This window comes from Suricata suricatta, chromosome 9, assembly GCF_006229205.1.
Source record: "Suricata suricatta isolate VVHF042 chromosome 9, meerkat_22Aug2017_6uvM2_HiC, whole genome shotgun sequence".
Classification (NCBI taxonomy): domain Eukaryota; kingdom Metazoa; phylum Chordata; class Mammalia; order Carnivora; family Herpestidae; genus Suricata; species Suricata suricatta.
Window position 1 is genome coordinate 127,844,822 of NC_043708.1, and position 19,586 is coordinate 127,864,407.

General features: G+C 45.5%; 1 protein-coding gene across 5 annotated transcripts in view; it reads right to left on the bottom strand.

The window, feature by feature from the left end:
• The window catches only part of MCTP2 (multiple C2 and transmembrane domain containing 2), a 244,352-nt gene that overhangs the window by 163,564 nt on the left and 61,202 nt on the right, over window positions 1-19,586 (bottom strand). For all 5 annotated transcript variants that reach the window (XM_029952127.1, XM_029952125.1, XM_029952126.1 and 2 more), the window contains 2 exons: window positions 13,759-13,821; window positions 11,771-11,879 (listed from right to left, as the gene is read on the bottom strand). In XM_029952127.1, the coding sequence (XP_029807987.1) occupies window positions 11,771-11,879; window positions 13,759-13,821 (172 nt within the window). The remainder of the gene's footprint in view (window positions 1-11,770; window positions 11,880-13,758; window positions 13,822-19,586) is intronic.

Below are 19,586 nucleotides of genomic sequence, written 5' to 3' on the forward strand. Positions count from 1 at the left end.
TTTCAAAACCCAACAAGTGGAGAAAAGCCAACCACTACCAGGCGTTCAGGCTGGGTGACTGAGTCTCTGAACACCTCAGGTTTGCTCCTGAAGGACATTCTCCTACACTGGCCCGCTGGGTTTCCTGGGCTCCCACTCCACATACCAGTGCTCTCCTGCCATCTGGTGTTCGGAGGAGGTACTACACCAATGTGAGGCAAACCCCAATTTTCACACCAGAAAAGTACTGGTGGTGAACTTTTGATAGAGGAAACTGGGTGTGGTCCTGGCGTCGGAACAGAAACATGCATCCACATGATTCAAAGTGAAATCCAAGAGGCAACCCTTCTGTGCACTGCCTTTTAACGCAGGATAACAAAGTGGCAACCAAATCATCAGGGAAAGGACTCATCAGTCCCAGCTAATTAAATAGCCATTTGGCCAAAAGTAAGTCTGCTGGGCGCCAGAAACCAAACTAGACTCCAGACAGAGCAAAGAGATAAAGGAAAAATGTAAAACAAAGTAGCAAAGAGAATGAATATAGGTGGATGTGTATCCCTTTCAAGAGAGAACGGGCTTTCCTGGTATAAAAACAAAAGAAGAAACTCTGTATAATAGGACTGTAAGACTTGAAAGGATTATAAGAGAAACTGGAAGGCAACTAACAAATTAGAAAACGATGTCTGAACAGATCTAGGGAATGGAAGAATGAGCAACAGTAACACAAGTAACAGGCTTGGTGCAAAAGAGAAGTAAATGGCTCGTAACCAAACACCTCTAAGGGACCAAATGTATTAACACAAATTGAAACAAGTATTATACTTTTTCTCTACCATACTGGTAAAGACAATGGGCACACAGTGTGGGGGAGAAATGGAAATTAGCCACATACATGCTATTGCTGGGTGAGCAGCAGAGGGAGATATTTCCCAAATATGAGCTGGCAATTCTGTAAAGAGAATCTCAGATCATGAGACGCAAAGCATCTGCCAAGAAATCAAGAAGAAAGTTGTACGTCCAGATCTAGGCAGAAGAGTGTTTGCTGCAGGATTATTACCAATAAGAAGAATGCTGAATGACACTGAAATGAACATTGATTAAACAAACAATGATGTACTATATTCATCTTTTCATTTCTTCTCTAAATAGAATTTTTATAACACAGGAGAAATATGTGTGGTGGACAGAAGCCACGATCAAGCAGTTTAAAGTCAGATCCGGTTATACTTTAGAAATTAAGATTGATTCTGGGGTGCCCGGGTGGCTCAGCCATTAAGGGTCTGACTCTTGGTTCTGGCTCAGGTCATGATCTCATGGTTGGTGAGTTCGAGCCCCATATTGGGTTCTGCACTGGCGGTGTGGAGCCTGCTTGGGATTCTCTCTCTCCCTCTCTGCCCCTCCCCACTTGTACTCTGTGTTTTCTCTCTCAGAATAAATAAATAGACATGAAAAAAATTTTTAAGAAAAAATAAAATTGATCCTTTAAATACCACATCAATACGGTATGTTCAATTAAAAAAAAGAGAAAAGAACTCCAGTGACTGACTGAGGATGATGTGTCCACTGTGTGATGTTTTCCCAGGATGGCCACGATGAGATTTGAGAGGCGTTTTCTGAGTCACATATAAGATGGGGAAAATAAAACCATCAACCCATAATGGAGTCCTTAGTCCCATCGGTAAAAACTAGCTTCTCCTTCATTTCTGCTGATGCATGAAGCAGGTACGGGGCTCAGAAAACAGCCTTCACCACCAGCGACCACCCTTTCTCCCCACTGGGGGTCACGGAAGCTCGGGGGTAAAAATAATCTGTTGCTAAAAGAGAGAAAAGCAAGAGATATGTCTAAAGTAAAACCAATGATCGAGGGACTGGGAAGAAAAGCCATCATAAGACTGGTGGAAACGCCCTGAGTCCTTCCCTTTCCAAAGGGAACGTGCAAACACAAAACCGAACACTAAAGACAACCAGACGCAGTAATAATAACAGCTAATGCTTCCTCCAGGCACACCCACATCACCACGTGTCCCCTCCAGCATGCACGCCAGGTGAACCCCCACAACTGTTGCTAGATGGGATCTGGGTTTGCGCTCAACCTCGGGGGGTCTGCACCCAGGGTCCAGGATTCACACACAGGGGTGCTCCCCAAAACTTTGCACTATGGCACGAACAAAAACCACGGTTTTGTTGGCCATGGCAGGATAAAGAGGGGCTGGCCCAGGCTCAACAGAACCTTCTGGAAGGCTGAGCGGATGGATACCCCAGTGCACCACTCAGAGCACACCTGTCAGGGAGCTGTGTGGCTGTTCCTCAGGACACAGCACGGAGACCAGAGTTCTGGAAACACCCTATCTGTCCCTCAATTACCGATGCAGTGATGACAACGGGTTTCTCTCTAGCTCTAATACAAGGGTATCTTTTCTTATTATTTTTCTTTATTTATTTTGAGAGATAGAGGGTGTGTGTGTGTGTGTGTGTGTGTGTGTGTGTGTGTGTGACTGGGAGAGGGGCAGAGAGAAAGACACACACAGAATCTGAAGCAGGCTCCAGGCTCTGAGCTGTTAGTAGAGCCTGATGCGGGGCTCGAACTCACCAACTGTGAGCTCATGACCTGAGCTGAAACCAAGAGTCAGATGCTTAATGGACTGAGCCACCCAGGTGCCCCGTATATGTTTCTTCTTTAATAAGAAAAGATGCCAGGGGCCCCTGGGTGGCTCAATCTGTTAAGCATCTGACTCTTGGTTTTGGCTCAGGTCATGATCTCAGAGCTTCATGGGTTCAAGCCTCATGGCGGGCTCTTTGCTGACAGAGCACAGACTCCTTGGGGTCCTCTCTCTTCCTCTCTTCCTCTGCCCCTTCCCCACTTGCTCTGTCTTTGTCTCTCTCAAAATGAATAAACTTGACAAAAATCATTAAGAGTGATAATCATCAAAAATTTACAATTATAGGGGAGCCTCCGTTGCCTAGTTGGTTAGGTGTCAGACTTCAGCTCGGGTCCTGATCTCATGGGTTGTGAGTTCAAGCCCCACACTGGGCTCTCTCCTATTAGCACAGAGCCCGGCTTCTGATTCTCTGTCTGTTCCCTCCTCTCTCTCAATCTCAAATAAACAAACAGTAAACAAAAAATCTAAAAGTACAGGTATGAAAATTAGCCTATTAAATGGCAAAAGGAAAAGAGGTCTGAAATCAGAGGTAGCAGACATTTCAACATTTTGGTAGCAGATCAGGAATTTACTAAACACCTGTTACATGACAAACTTCTCATACTGTGGGGGGTGGGGGCATCTTTAAGCCATTCTTTCCAAATCGAAGGACTTATCCAGCACGTTCTCCCTTCGGTGCGCAAGCAAAGCCATCACTGCTCTGAAAACGAAAACCTGAGCTGGAGGAGGAGGGAGCCAGCAGGCTGCTAGAGGAATGGGTCTTGACTTTCATCACCTAAAACGCACATCAATGAGAAGAACCAAGAGGCACCTGGGTGGCTCAGTTGGTTCAGAGTCTGACTCTTGATTTCAGCTCAGGTCATGGTCTCAGGATCATGAGGTTCTGGAGTTTGAGGCCCATGCTGGGCTCTGTGCTGACAGCATGGAGTCAGCCTGGGATTCTTTCTCTTTCTTCCTCTCTCTCTCTCTTTCGCTCTCTCTCTCTCTCTCACTCTGTCTCTCCCTTGCTCTCTCTCCCTCAAAATAAATAAATAAACATTAAAAAAAATAACCATCAATCTTCAACCTCAGACCTCTAGCCCAAATGATTATTTTGGCCCTGATATGTCAAAAAAGTCCCTCAAAGGGGTTTTCTTTCCTTTTTGCAACACTGCAAAGTGGCCACCAGAGGGCACCAGCAACACAGTATTCTTCCAGGGCCTAAGCAGGACATTCCCACCACCGCCTTCACATGGGGGGAAAAACAGGGCTTCAATGCACCGGGCTCCTGTTTTCCAGGAATTAATGCTCTATGGGCTGTTTGTTTTAGAGAGAGAGAGAGACCATGGGTGAGAGGGAGTATGCCTCAAGCAGTCTCCACGGGGAGGCTGACTCAGGACCCGATTCCACAACCCTGGGATCATGACCTGAGTCAAAATCAAGAGTCAGATCCTCAACCACCTGAGCCACCCAGGCTAATAAGTTTTAGTGGGATTTGATCTGAGCCTTCTTCCCAGGACAAGAGGCGTAAAAGGAAGACATGAGGATGGGGAAAAGGGAAGTAGAAACACTGAGCAGAATCCTCAACCACCTGAGCCACCCAGGCTAATAAGTTTTAGTGGGATTTGATCTGAGCCTTCTTCCCAGGACAAGAGGCGTAAAAGGAAGACATGAGGATGGGGAAAAGGGAAGTAGAAACACTGAGCAGAAAAACGATAATAAAACTAAAGAGATGGGGGAGGGGAGACAGAGACAAAGACCTAGCCCCAGGCGACAGGAAGTTACAGGACAGAGCAGAGAGGTGGGGACACATGTCTTCCCTCCAGGAGAATGAATGCTCAAGGAGATGAACGCGAGGCAGTGTCTGGACAGGGACAGCGTTCACGTAAGGCTTGTGCTTAGAAAGACCACGCACAGCATTGCAAGCTGTGGGTCGGGAAGAACGGGGCTGCTTACTCAGTCCTGAGCACCCCAATACTGGACTGAGTCCAGGCAGGGCTGAAAGACCACCACGTGCCAGAGAATTGAAGGCAATTCTTACAAACTACACAATGACCTGTGCAAGGCAATCTTCTACATGTGGCCACACTTCTGGCACAACCTAATGAAAACCTTTCAGCCCTCCGGGTCCTATTCTTGTACCCATGATGCCTCATCAGTGGGCTGTTCATGACAGAGAGTGACCAGCTACTCGCTCTCTAACTTCGGTTCTTTGGAATGACCTGTAGATTTTGCTGGGTTTATTCAGTGGACGTGCACGCACACACACACCTCTGTATTCTATACAAGGGATAGACAGGTTGACAGTTAAAGACCTTGTGATGGCAGCAATACAACACCACGCTCTCAACACCATTGCTAAACCTTCCCTCGGCTCTAAAGCCAGAGCTCCCTCCCAATTCTGCCTGAAGAACAACTATCAAGTGTGTAGTTTAACACACTTCCCCCCAAAACCCCAAAACATCTCTGTATTCCGCCTTGATGGTCTACATAACAAACCAGCACGGTGTCTGAGGCGGAGAAGGAAGAGATTTACATGCAGTGTCCATGGCACCCTTTGCAAGAAGGCAAGTCCACCGTCCAGGCCAGGCCCATACTTAGAGAGGCGCTCTTGTTTCTGAGAAGCTTCCCCCCAATTTGTTTCTGGACGGGTCCAGGGACTGAAAGTTTCCAATCCTCCATCACAGACCCCACAAGCACCTTTCAGGGCCATTTCTTGAAGTATTTCAGAAATGTCTTTTCCTGAGAGGGATTCATGGCTTTTCACTTTCCTTCCCAACAAAATATAGGAAAGCAATGACTTTTTGCCACCTACTATCTTGATATTTTTTTCATTATTCAAGGTCTTATGGCCAATGTGTTTCCAGGATACCTCAACTGGAAGCATGATCTTCAAAACTCGATCACTTCCTAATTTAGATTCCACCTTTTTTATTTTAAATAAAGTTTTCACTCTGCTACACTATAAAGCAGTTTTTCAGAGGAAAACTCAAAAAGCAGATCATAAAATTCTAGACAGAGGTTGGCAAACTTTGGCCATGGGTCAAACCCAGCCCACTGTTTCTTTTTGTAAATAAAGTTTTATTAAAACACAGTCATGACTGTCAGTTTACATCGTATCTTTAGATACTAATCCTAACCAAGAATTATTTCTATTTGGCTGCTTGGAAAGCCACTAACATTTTTCTCTGCAGAAAAAAATTAAATAATAAACAAGATGAGATACAGTTCTCTGGATAACTTCTGTCAGTTTCGTACAATGAATTGTTGGCACCTAAAAGTCACATTTTTTCCCTCAATTATTTCTCCCTTTCTCTTCAGTTACGCAGTGATAGGACCAACAAGGAAATGAATCATTAAAATGGATCCAAAGGTAATGGTTGTTTGGCACCACACCAGCAGAGGTGAGGAGCTGTCTCTGCACCCTTATGACCCATAAATCCTAAAATATTGACTCTATGGCCTGGACAGAAAACGTTCCCAACCCATGTTCTAGACAGCAAGTTACATAAGCGTAAGCACTGATTATGTAACCATCTAAAGAAATACCACACTCTTTCCTCAGAGAATGATTCATCAAAATGAAACATTCAGAAACGAGACCGTGCGACTGACTTCCATACCCCAGGGGTGTCCCTCTTAACAGTCAAGGGCAGGAGATGTTCCGGTAACACTCCAAAGGCTCCCTGCCGTAAGTGAAAATCAATTTTAAAAAATTAAACATTAAAACAAAAAGAAAGAAAGGAAGCTAGAGAGTAATGTTGGAGAGCACATGTGTAATGAGGGAAAAGAAAATGTTGTGCCTAGTAGAGAACTGAAGCTCCACTTACGATCAGGAGAAGCAAATGTTTCTTTCTTCTCACATGCCAACCCATACAAGTGGACAGCAGCTGCCCATAGCAGTGGTCCCCAAGTGTCCTTCCTGCACCCCCTGCATTGGGATCACCTGGGAACTTGTTAGAAATGCAAATCCTCAGGTTCCACTCAGGATTTGCTGAATCAGAGACTCTGGGGGTGGGTGACATGTGTTTCCATGCACCCTCCAGGCTGCCCTGATGCCCATTCAAGTTTGAAAACTATTGGTGCAAAGGACTATGCTGGACAAAATTCTGAGGCTCTGTTGGGTCCCATAGAAAATTACATTGTAGGGGCGCCTGGGTGGCTCAGTCAGTTAAGCATCTGACTTCGGCTCAGGTCACGATCTCATGGTTTGTGGTTCGAGCTCTGCGTTGGGCTCTATGTCTTCTCTCTCTCTCTCTGCCCCTCTCCTACTCATGCTCTGTCTCTCTCTCTCTCTCTCTCTCTCTCTCTCTCTCTCTCTCAAAAGTAAATAAACATTAAAAAAAAAGAATAGAAAATTGTACTGATAAACAATGTCCATCCCAAGCAAAAGAGGCATGAGTGGGAACAGGTATCCCAGGAGTTCCAATCCCTGCCCTAAACCAACCACCCTCACTCAAATGCAGCCCCCCCCTGAGTGGGCTCTGGGACACTTCCCTGATCACTAACATAATGCTCATGAAAACCCAGCAGAGATTCATAGAGTCACAGTGTAGAAAGCACCATGCACCTTAAATTATAGAAAAAGACTCGGCTGGGAGAAGGATGTTTTCTCCATAATGATTAACTTTCCCAGTAAATAAAAGAAGACAGACAAGACCAGTCACTACTGGTTACAAAAGATATACATTCTGGGACAGCACAGTTTATGACCTAGACGCCTTACTAGGTATTTATATTTGGATCATATTAGGTTTACACAAGATAAAGCCAAGGTCATGTGATGTTTTAACTCTGATGAAACTGTTCAGACACGAGATGACAATGGCCGAGATTCTAGCACAGACTGTAGTTTCTCTTTTGTCTCCAAACGGGCAAGATACAGAGCACGAGCACCCCCCCCCCATTCTTCTGGTCATTTACCAACATGTGCAACGTCTTCTTCATCATCCGCTGAGTTTATGGACCCCTACCAGGAGTCTGCTACTAGGAACCTGTACCATTATAGGTCAACGGTGGTGGGGCCAGAGACCTCACTCAGGGAGAAGGATCCAGAGAAGATGGGTAAACTGGAAAGGGGACAGCTGGTTTGTAGAAGTGGTACAGGGCCCGCCCTCCCTCCCCAAACTAGTAGAGGAATTCCAAAACGTTAAAACGAAGCATGTTTCTTAAAGGTTTAGAACACCTTCTTCCTACTCCAGCCAAATATGCTCTCCATGGGACACACTTCTCCAATTCCGAATAACCTGTCGTAACACAAGCTCAATGATGAGATGGTCCTCATTGGACACATCTCCCACCGGACACTGTGCCTACTGAGAGCAAGAGTTGGGGGGTTTATGGGAGTTAACTTTACACCAGTTTATGATTATTCCTAGAGGTTATTTCAGGTATGAAATGCTACCCGCCCAAGTCATTAACAATAACATAAGAGATGTATCTACTAAAATGCCTCTGTTTAAACAAGAGTGCCCAATGATAGAACACGAGAGTCACACGCCTGATAGATAAGAAATTATGATATTCATAGAAAACACATTTTACCAACAAGTAAAAAATGAGATTTTTCCCTCCACTATTTGGAAATTCTATATCTGAGAAAATACAAAGAGATAGACAGGGATAGCAATTTTATTTTATTTTTTATGTGAGCAGGGGCACCTGGGTGGTTAAGGACTTCAGCTCAGGTCATGATCTCGTGGTTCATGCCCCACATCAGGCTCTGTGCTGACAGCTAGCTCAGAGTCTAGAGCCTCCTTCAGATTCTGTATCTCCTCTCTCTGTCTCTCCCCCTCTCATGGTCTGTCTCTTAAAAATAAATAATCATTAAAAAAAAAGTGAGCATATTTCAAACTTAAAAAAAATTTAAAACCCCACTCATGTGGTCTCTCTGTCTCTCTCAAAATAAATACATCTTAAGAAAAAAAAAAAAACACAGAGGGCACCTGGGTGGCTCAATCAGTTAAGCATCTGACTTTTGGTTTAGGCTCAGGTCATGATCCCGTAGTTTTGTGAGTTCAAGCCCCACATCTGGCTCTGTGCTGGCAGCCTGGAGCCTGCTTGGGATCGTCTCTCCCTCTCTCTCAGTCCCTCCTCCACTCATGCTATCTCTCCCTTAAAATAAATAAACTTAAAAAAAATTTTTTTAAGTGAGCATATTTTATATATCCTGAAAGATGGAAGTCAGGTGAGATCAGACTGACAAGGAATCCCTAATCCAGAACCCAAGAAGAAAGTCATGGTGAAAAGGTTGCAGAAGTAGGGTTGGGTGGGAGACTGTGACAGTGTGTGACATGTAAGCCAGGGAAGCTGTGAGCCTGCAGGCAGCAGACACGGGAGGCGGATGATGGCCTGGGAAATTAACGGTTTCTATGCCAACCAGCTAGCACAGCCTATGTAGAACAGACGAGTGGGCCAGCACTGACCCCTCCCATTGGTCACTCCCAAGGAGTGACCAGCAATAGCCCTTGACTGCAAGCTGGAACAGTGAGCATGAGCAGTAAGCCAGAGAGAAGGCTTTAAGTGACAGGTGATGACTGGGAACTGGTGATAACGGGGGAAGGGAATGGGAAGGAACCGCCTGAACTACTGGCCCAGCCTGTGCACTTGCACGTCCAGCCCTGCTCACCAGCAGGGAAGGCAGGACACAGTAAGCAAAAATAGCATCTGCAGATGCAGGACAAGGACAGAGAGACACAGAATAAAGTGAGTAGCAAACACGCCAGACTGATGCCCAAGGGATAAAGCAGAAAACAATCATAGGCTGATATATAAATGTTTAAAAATAGCAACTCAATACATGAACAGATAGTTCAATGGTCACAACTGATGAGAAAATGAGTAATCTGGAAGACCAAGCTGAGGAATTCTCCCTGAAAGGGGAAAAGAAAACATGGGAAGAATGAGAAAGAAAAGCTAACAGACTTGGAGCAGAGAATGAAGGGTCTAGGAGGTACTTTGTCCTTCTCATATTCCAGAAGAGAGTAGAAAGGAAGCAACAAGAGACACGGCAAAAGACCTGAAGGAAGACACTTAATTTTTCAGAATAAAAAACTTCCTTCTTACTAAATAAAATAAAAATTTTAAAGTACTATAGGGGTGCCTGGGTGGCTCAGTCAGTTAAGCGTCTGACTCTTGATTTCAGCTCAGGGCAGGATCTCATGGCTCCTTCTTGAGTCTGAGCCCTGTTTGGGGCTCAGTGCTGACAGTGTGGAGCCTATTAGGGATTCTCTCTCTCTCTCTCTCTCTCTCTCTCTCTCTCTCTCTCTCTCTCTCTCTCTCTCCTCCCCTGCTCACTTGTGTTCTCTCACTCTCAAAAATAAACATTTTAAATAAATAAATAAATATATAAAAAAACAATAAGGAAAACACAAATATATTTGCCTGTAAGGAAATATAAACTCTCTAAAGGACAAAAGCGGCCATAGAAATAAGACACAAGCAACAGATTGGGAGAGAAATACTTGCAGCCTGCACTAAACAACCATTAATGCTGAAAGTTATAAAGAATTACAGAGAGGAGGAGAAACTCAATTTCAAACTAGACGAAGGATACAGAGAAAAACCCAAGTTCATCAGGACAATCCGCAAAGTACAAATTAAAATAAGGAGGGTCCACACCCAACCTATGAGACTGCCAAAAACAAACGGCGATAAAAGGAGACATTCGACAACAGTAATGTATTATATGCAGGGGCATGCTTTCCGCTATGGAGCACGATTTGCCAGCATTTCTTAAATTTTTAACAACGTGTCTCCCCTGGATCCTGATTTCCACTTCTAGGTTCTGTCCTGATTGCTAACACCAGTTAGCTTTCTTTTTATGTTTATGTATTTATTTTGAGAGAAAGAGAGAGAGAGAGAGAAAGTGCACATGAGTGCAAGCATGAGCAGGGACAGGGACCAGGAGAGAGAATTCCAAGCAGGCTCTGCACTGTCAGCATAGAGCCAATATGGAGCTTGATCCCACGAACAGTGAGATCATGACCTGAACCAAAATCATGAAGAGTTGGTCACTTAACCAACTGAGCCATCCAGGCGCCCTAACAGTTCACTTTCATGAAGTGCTAGAAGCCAGATGTAGTTTAAGCACTTTATGTTATTACCTTGGATACTCCTAATAGCCTAAAAAATATTCACATGTGGGGGCACCTGGGTGGCTCAGTTGGTTGAGTGTCCAATTCTTTTTTTTTTAATGTTTTTATTTATTTTTGAGAGAGAGAGAGAGAGAGAGAGAGAGAGAGAGAACGTGAGCAGGGGAGGGTCAGAGAGAGAGGGAGACACAGAATCCGAAGACAGGCTCCAGGCTCTGAGCTAGCTGTCAGCACAGAGCCTGATGCGGGGCTCGAACCCATGGACCGTGAGATCGTGACCTGAGCCGAAGTCGGACGCTCAACCAACTGAGCCACCCAGGTGCCCCAAGTGTCCAATTCTTGATTTGGGCTCAGGTTACGATCTCACAGTCCATGAGTTCGAGCCCCATATTAGGCTGTGCACTGGCAGTGGGGAGCCTGCTTGGGATTCCCTCTCTGTCTCTGTCTCTGTCTCTGTTCCTTCCCCATTTGTGCGTACGCTCTCTCTCTCAAGATAAATAAACTTAAAAAAATACATATGTGTGTGTGTGTGTGTGTGTGTGTGTGCAAATGCCCAGAAACAGGTGGAAAAGTGAACAAATCAAATCATACACAGGCAACAACTGTTATCCTGAGGGAGGGAAACCCGGTGGGATTTCAGTGCAGGCAGGGGATGGGGTTCAAAGGGCATCTCCAGCTCTGTGTATGTTTGATGATGTCACCCTAACGATGTATTCACATCTTTTCTTATGTATAATTAAAGTAGACTCAAGGAAGCATTTTCTTGAGCAATTGCTATACACCAGGATCAAGCTATTACAGTGGCCTCATTTCATGGGATTATTACTCCTATCATTATTGTGATTATTACTATCATCATCATCATCGTTATTAGTGTAACAATACTAAAGGACAGGAGGTCTCAGTATATTTAAATAATTTGCTGCAAATGCCTTGATTCCTTCAGGGTGTAGATCTGAGCTCTGCTCTGTTGCAGAAGAGAAAGGTGCACTAGCAACATGGAAACAAGAGCAAAGAAACAGGAGCACGGGCTAAAGGGCACATCGGAAGCAGGCTTACCACAGCGATCCCGGATGACCAGGTTCCGGCCTTCCTTCAGGTGGATGGTGAGGAGGTAGGCAAAAGGACTGGGCAGGTTACTTAGGCCATCGCCAGCTTCCCCAAACATCTGCACAGTTGGAGAAGGAAGTTAGGTCTGCTGTTTGGGGATTGAGGATTTTAGAAACACCTCTTAATTGAGCAAAAAAAAAGTGGGGGGGGGTCCCTACAAAGGCAAATCGTCAAGCTTCATCTGCCACTCCACCCATCTTGATCCTTTATAATTATTTCCAATGGCATTTTATCAAAATTCCAGATGGTATTCTTGCAATATTTAACTCCCTCCCCTCCCAAAAAAATCACACAAGTGGTATTATGCTATCTGAAATGTATCAGTATCTGAAATACCCTTCAATTCAGTGATTTCCTATAGGATTCTTTCTTTCTTTTTTAATTTTTTTCAGTTTATCTATTTATTTTGAGAGAGAGAACATGCAGGGGAGGGGCAGAGAAAGAGGGAGAGAGAGCATCCCAAGCAGGCTCTGCACTGTCAGCTCAGAGCCCGATGTGGGGCTCAAACTCATGAACCGCGAGTTCATGACCTGGGCTGAAATCAGGGGTCGGACTCTCAACCAACTGAGCCACCCAGGTGCACCTGCAGGGTTCTTTCTTCTAGAACTCGCGGCGGAACATGCGGGAGGAAGTAGCATGCAGAAATGCAGCTGTGGGGTTAGCCCCAACAGACATGTGAACACTCGGAGGTCAAGTGGCTTCCTCATTTTCTCCCCCTTCCCACCAAGCCCTTCCACTCCAGTGCACCTCCTCCACGTGAAACAAAAACACTGCAGTTCACTGTCATGACCACTCCGCTGTCAGCCTTCTGGGCCCCCATGCCCGTCAGGCACGTGCCCCTGCCGTGTCCACATAGGAAACACTTTTTTTTTTAAATATTTTATTGTCAAATTGTTTTCCATACAACACCCAGTGTTCTTCCCCATAAGTGCCCTCCACCATCACCACCACCTCTCTTCCCCCCTCCCCCCTCCCCCCCAACCCTCAGTTCATTCTCAGCATTCAATAGTCTCTCAAGTTCTGCATCCCTCTCTCTCCCCAACTCTCTCTCCCTCCTCCATTCCCCCTGGTTCTCCATTAGGTCTCTCTTGTTTTCCTCCTAGACCTATGAGTGCAAACATATGGTTTCTGTCCTTCTCTGCCTGGCTTACTTCACTCAGCATGACACCCTCAAGGTCCATCCACTTTCCTACGAAGGGTCATATGTCATTCCCTCTCATTGCCATGTAGTACTCCATCGTGAATATATACCACATCTTCTTGATCCATTCGTCAGGTGATGGACATTTAGGCTACATAGGAAACACTTTGAATGCTCTCCCTTCTGTGTAGTTTTCCTCCATTCCCTTGCCCCCACTGTGGTGTCTCCCACACTTGACCCTCAGTCTCACCTCCCCTCAACTCAGCTCACTCCCCTCCCCAGGAATGCATCCACCCCTACAGGCCTCCTTGTCGAATCCAAGTCTATTTTTGAAGATTTATCAAATGAATCCAGTTAAAGTTTCAAACCAGAGTTTTGCACTGGTTCAAATTTTTGTCTTTCCAGAGAGAAAGGGCAGAATAAGTAATTTCTCGTTCACTTTTTTGACATTAAATTAATCAATTGATTCTATGGCCAGGTCTCCCTTGACAGCTTTCTTTTGAAACCCGCCCCCCCCATCCAGGTTTCAAAGCACTTCAGAATGGCTTTGTCTCCTTTACTCTCCCACTCAGTTGGAGAGCGGCTCTGTATTTTTAGAAAAATCTGCCCTGTCTGACAAATCGATAGACTCTGTATTAACCTCTTCCAGCTCTAATTTGCCAGGCCCGTCTCTGTAGGTGGATATGGTTCAGCGTTCTTGAAAAATCGAAGGGGCAAAGAAATACAGATCCAAACATCTGGGAAGAAATATTGCTAATATTTACTCTAGTGTTTGGTTTTAAGGCACGTCACTCACAGATCGTTCTTCAAACTGCTGGGATGTCAGAGAAGCATTCAGATCCCCACTTCCACACAGCTTCTGTGAATATAAAGGAAAAAAAAAAAAACCCTGCATTAGAAAAGCAAAATGATATTAGCTTACGAGGATATCCTTTATCAGGTCTTGCCCTTTGAGTCTTTCACATGCACGCTCAGGTTCAGGTAGGCGGGCCGCCTTTGTGCGCGTGTGTGGCAAGTCTTGGCAACGAAAGTTTGATTCGGTGGAATCCACCTGCTTGTAGCCTTCGCCATTTTGGTCATTGATCGGAGCCCCAGCACGTGGGTAAGGCTGATTCTCCTGCAGCACCAGGCTGCTCCGTCATCGCTAGTCCGTCCAGGGCTTTGCGTGCAACCAGCTTTGTTCTAGTGAAGGAAATGGGGGCTGCAGAGCCACCCCACCAATGCCCTCCTGGGGCCGGCCTGCCTGGCCCCCTGCCACCAAAGAGAAATGGACGGGTCGCACACCAGAAACACGGGCTTATCATGCAAGAGGAAACCTTTCAAAATGTGAGTCGGGAGACCTTCCTCAAACCATACGTACCTTCATGAGTCTGTATGATCACCAACCAAAGGGTAAGAAATGCAAATTCTGAACAAAGGATCTCAGAATATGAGGGGTCTATGTTTTCTAATTTTAGATGCCCCGGGGGGACGCCTGGGTGGTTCGATGGATAGCATGTCTGACCCTTTGTTTCAGCTCAAGTCATGATCTCTCAGTTGGTGGGACTGAGCCCTGCGTCAGGATCTACACTGTGCAGAACCTGCTTGGGGTTCCCTCTTGCCCTTTCTCTCCCCACTCTCTCCCTCAAAATAAGTAAATAAATAAAAAGATGCCCAGGAATTGATCCCACAGAGCAATGAAATGGGCAACTGTCAGTAGTCAGTGTGGAATACCGTAGACATGTCCATTATGCAGGTTTGATATGTACAGCGCAGGGTCCAGAAGAATCTGGGGACCCTTTGAGGTTTCTGGGGGTGGATGTAAGGGTGGCCACCTGCAAGGAAAGGCAGACTGGAAGGGAATTGAGCTAATGATCTTCCAGCATTTTTGCACATGTTCCTAGCTGGCTGGCGTAATAGCCAGGGCTGATTTCCAGTGTGAGAAACATGGGATTTCTCCCTCCAAACAAGGCTGGGTAACTCCGAAGTTAGAGGCAAACTGAGGCAGGCAGCAGACCTGCAGAGGCTGCTTTGATAACCATGAACCACTGAGGATAGATGCAGGAACCGGGGGCATTGTGGTCTTTGGTCTTTCCCATCCATCGCCTCCATCAGAGAGGCCACAACACAGGTTAGACATCCCACCTGCATGGCAGCCTGCCTTCCAAGGCACTGACATGCACACACACACACACACACATACACACACACTCACACACACACACACACACACACACACACACATACATGCAAGCACACGTGCACACACATACTCTCTTTGCCTCTGTCTCTCTCAAAAAGAGCTTCAGGCAGCGAGAGGCTCTGGGTTTCAAAGCACGAGGGCAGTTCCTGACCCCCCTCAGAGGGACGGCGGGATGGTGAGGGGCTGCGAACAACAGGGGCTCTCTGCTCACCCCCTCTGCATGCAGGGACATCACGAAATGCTACACCCGGGCGGCCATCAGCCCTGATCACAAGGGGGCCTGGAGCCACACAAGTCTTTTCCCAAGAAGGACAGAGGCCCTCGGACACCTGCACCAATGATTCTCACACCTGCCTCCTTCTCCCCCAGTCCCAGGCCTAATGTTCCTAGACTTCAAAGATAATTCACTTACTTCAGATTCATTCACCGGGATCAAGGGTAATTTCAGACACTTGGACCTTTCCTGAAGGCCCCCGGCACTGTGGTCACCAGAATGACCCTGGCCCTGGTACCACCACTGCCCAGCCACGAAGAGAGCCCTAACCCCCAGTGCTGGAGAGCTGTTAGCAGATCCGAAAAGAGGGGGCAGCCTTCACCAGTCACCTCCCACCCTGGCTCTTCAACTATTTTGTCCTATGCGAAAGACGTCCAGGACGCTTGGACAGGAGTCTCTGATGACCGTTTTATGAGGGCAATCAGTACTTGCTCGACTCCCCCAGTCTCAAAAGATCAGCCCTCATGCCTTTTATACCACATACAGTATCTCCTGGAAGCTGGCCAACACCTCTTCTACTTGATTTACAAAACCACGAGAGCCCGGCCACACCGCCACGTCCACAGCCCGCCGTGGAATCATCTGTAGCCTCAAGCCCCACCAGTGTCTCCAGTTTTAGGAAACAAATTGATGCTCCATTTAACCAGTCCTGTGCCATCCCACCAAGCCTCCAGCACTGAGATCAGAATTTCCATCTTAAGTGTGTGGTTATTCACCAAGGATCGTGGAGGTCCGGAATCTTCTACTGTCACACACAAAGGTAGACAGACAGGGGCTTTCAGACGTCAGCCCTGAGGCCACACCAAACGCACTCTCCCAAGTTGGCCTGACTGTACGTAATGCTAATTCAGGGACAAAATGAGTTCACATAATCACTGCCACTCACATGCAGTCGAAACTGAACCCAGTGCTTTTACCCGAATATGTGATAAGTCTTCCACTTACAACAACGTGGAAATTAAATGTGAAGAATGACATTAACTCAATATTATGGCTGGTTTTAGTCACAGAACTTAAACTTATGGTTCCCACGGCCACTGTTACTGTCACACACCATATATATATACACATGAACGAAGGAAACCAATCAGAATAAGGAAGACCCGGAATGTTACATCAGCACTGGAGGACACATTACAGCGGCTGGGGAGCACATAACCTGGAATATTCCCTTACATCCCACAGGGAACCTGAGGGACTGCCCGCCGAATAGAAGTTACATTCCTTCACTTCTTTGTCCATTCAGGAAACACGTCAATGGGCTTTTCTTTAACAAAAATAGCACGATTAAGATTTTCCTCATAGGAGTCCCTGGTATCTGCTATCATCAGAATATATTTGTGATTTCTCAACAAGCATCATCAAGCCATCTGTTTTGTTTTAATTTTACTTATGAAAAATTAACACATGGTGAAATTGCTGTTTTGTATATGTATACAGTGATACATTTCTTATATGTTCATTTTGAGAGAGAGAGAGAGAGAGAAAGAGAGAGAGAGAGAGAGACCAAGCAGGGGAGGGGCAGAGCAAACAAGAGAAGGGAGAAAGCAAGAGCGAGAGACAGAGAGAGCAAGAGAGAGTGAGAGCCCAAACAGGCTCCTCGCTGTCAGTACAGAGCCCAGAGTGGGGCTCAATCCCACAAACCCTGAGATCCTGACGTGAGCGGAAACCAAGAGTCACCTGCTTCAGTGACTGAGCCACTCAAGCGTCTCCAATGGTATAGTTTTTAACACACATATGTATTTGAGGGACCACCATAGCCATCAAGACAGAACATTTCTGTCACCCCCTTAACACTCATCCATGCTATCCCACTGGGGTTAAATCATCCCCAGCCCACAGCAGCCACCTGTCTGTCTTCCTCATGTAATTTCATCATTTCCAGAATACTACACACATGGACTAGTCCAATATGCAAACATCTGACACCGACATCCTTCACTCCACCCAATGCCTTTGAAACCCATCCAAGTCACCCTCTGTAATCATTTAAGCCTTTTTTTATGGCTGAATAGTAGTATTCATTGTACAGATGCGCCCTAGTTTATGTATTTGGTGTTGGTTTCAGAAAGGCCAAACACATTATTTCCAAGGACACAGAGAAAGAGAAATAATTTTGAGTATCATAAGGGTAAGGGCACCTGGGAGGCTCAGTCGATTAAGCGTCCAACTTCAGCTCAGGTCATAATCTTGCGATCTGTGAGTTCAAGCCCCGAGTTGGGCTCTGTGCTGACAGCTCAGAGCCTGAAGTCTGCTTTGGATTCTGTGACTCCCTGTCTCTCTGCCCCTCCCCTACTCATGCTAGGTCTCTCACTGTCTCTCAAAAATAAGCAATGAAAAATTTGAAATCTAATAGCATAATGTTAAAAAAAAAGAGGTTAATATGAAAATAAGGTCTAACTACTTAGAAACATTCCAAAATTATGGCCATAACAATGTGGCATGAAAATTAGGATATGGTTTAGCCATCTCTCCCACAATTCTCATTGCTGCCTTTTGTTATGTGGTTTTGTGTTTTTGGTTTTGTTTTTTTAATGACAGAGAGCTTGCATTGGCATTTCCATTCTACCTAAACCAAAATCAGTGGGAAGGTAACAGATTTTGCATTCTCTTTAGAGGGGAGTCTTCTAGCTCCAAGAAGGCAAATTTATTAAAATTTAGCAGGATATGGGGAGATAATGAGTATGGATGGGCCAACCATATAAAAAAGCAAATCTCCGCCCGTCACTAAGGCTCTTAAGAGCAAGACACTGATGTGAGTAAACAATTTCGTTTTGTGTACGCTAAATGTGATCTTGTACAAATACCACTTCCCATGTGGCTCATCCAAAGGCTCTCACTGTGAAGTACACACAGGAAGCCACATTATAAACCATGTAAACAATCACTGCATGTTTAAACTTCAGTAGAAGGAGACATAAACCCACATCCAGGAAAGCTAAATGAGGAAAAAGCTGGCTAAGAAGAGCATTTCTACGGTCTCTGGAAAATACTCAGGACATATCAGTAGAGCGAACAATACCTATAATACATATTTACTGAATCACTCCACCCCCCATCTAGGTTACCGAGAATCTGAACGCTCTGGAAGACAGTCTCAACCACAAATACAAGACAAGACAAAGGAAGTAGAGAAATGAACAAAGGGGATGGCCTAGCTAGACAGACCCCTAAGCACCACCTAGTACCGTGACAGAATCAAAACAAGACCCACAGGGCAACCAAAGAACAAAATTACAATGTCTGGGGCACATGCATGGCTCAGTTGGCTAAGCATCCATCTTCAACTCAGGTCATGATCTCATTGTTTATAAGTTCGAGCCCCGTGTCGGGTTCTGTGCTGACAGCTTGGAGCCTGGAGCCTGTCTTCTGCTTCTGTGTCTCCCTCTCTCTCTGCCCATCCCCTGCCCATGCTCTGTCTCCTCTCGCTCTCTCTCCATCTCAAAACTGAATAAACATTAAAAAATATTTTTGAAAATACTATAATGTCTGCTCAGAAAAATTCAGGCCTACCAAATGGCTGAGTCTATATATATGCAGATTAAATTTTTACACAGCTTTTCAGGAGGCTATTGATCACACAGTCAAGGCACACATATTTAGTTTTCCCCCGAATCCCAAGATTGTTTCCTCTGTAAGCGATTACCCTGGAATAATATGCAAAATATAAGGCATGCGTGTGTGTATATGCATGTGTGTAGATATGTACCCTACTCAATCACAGGCCAGTATCAGTCAGTGGTGAGCAAATTACAATCCATCACCTGAAATAAAATATAAATAAATAAAAATAATAAAAATATTTTAAAAATACAAAAAAAAATCATTAGGGGTGCCTGGGTGGCTCAGTTGGTTAAGCGTCCAGCTTCAGCTCAGGTCATGATCTCATGGTTCGTGGGTTTGAGCCCTGCGTCAGGCTCTATGCTGACAGCTCAGAGCCCGGAGCCTGCTTCAGATTCTGTATCCCTCTCTGTCTCTGACCCTTCCCTGCTCGTGCTTTCACTCTCTGTCTCTCAAGAAAAAAAAAAAATCCACCACCTGTTTTTATACAAAAAGGTTAAACTTTGAAACACAGCCCCATGGATCCACCTATATACTATCTATGGCTGATCTCAGGATACAATACCAGGGCTGAGAAGTTACAACAGAGGCCTTTGGGGCCACAAAG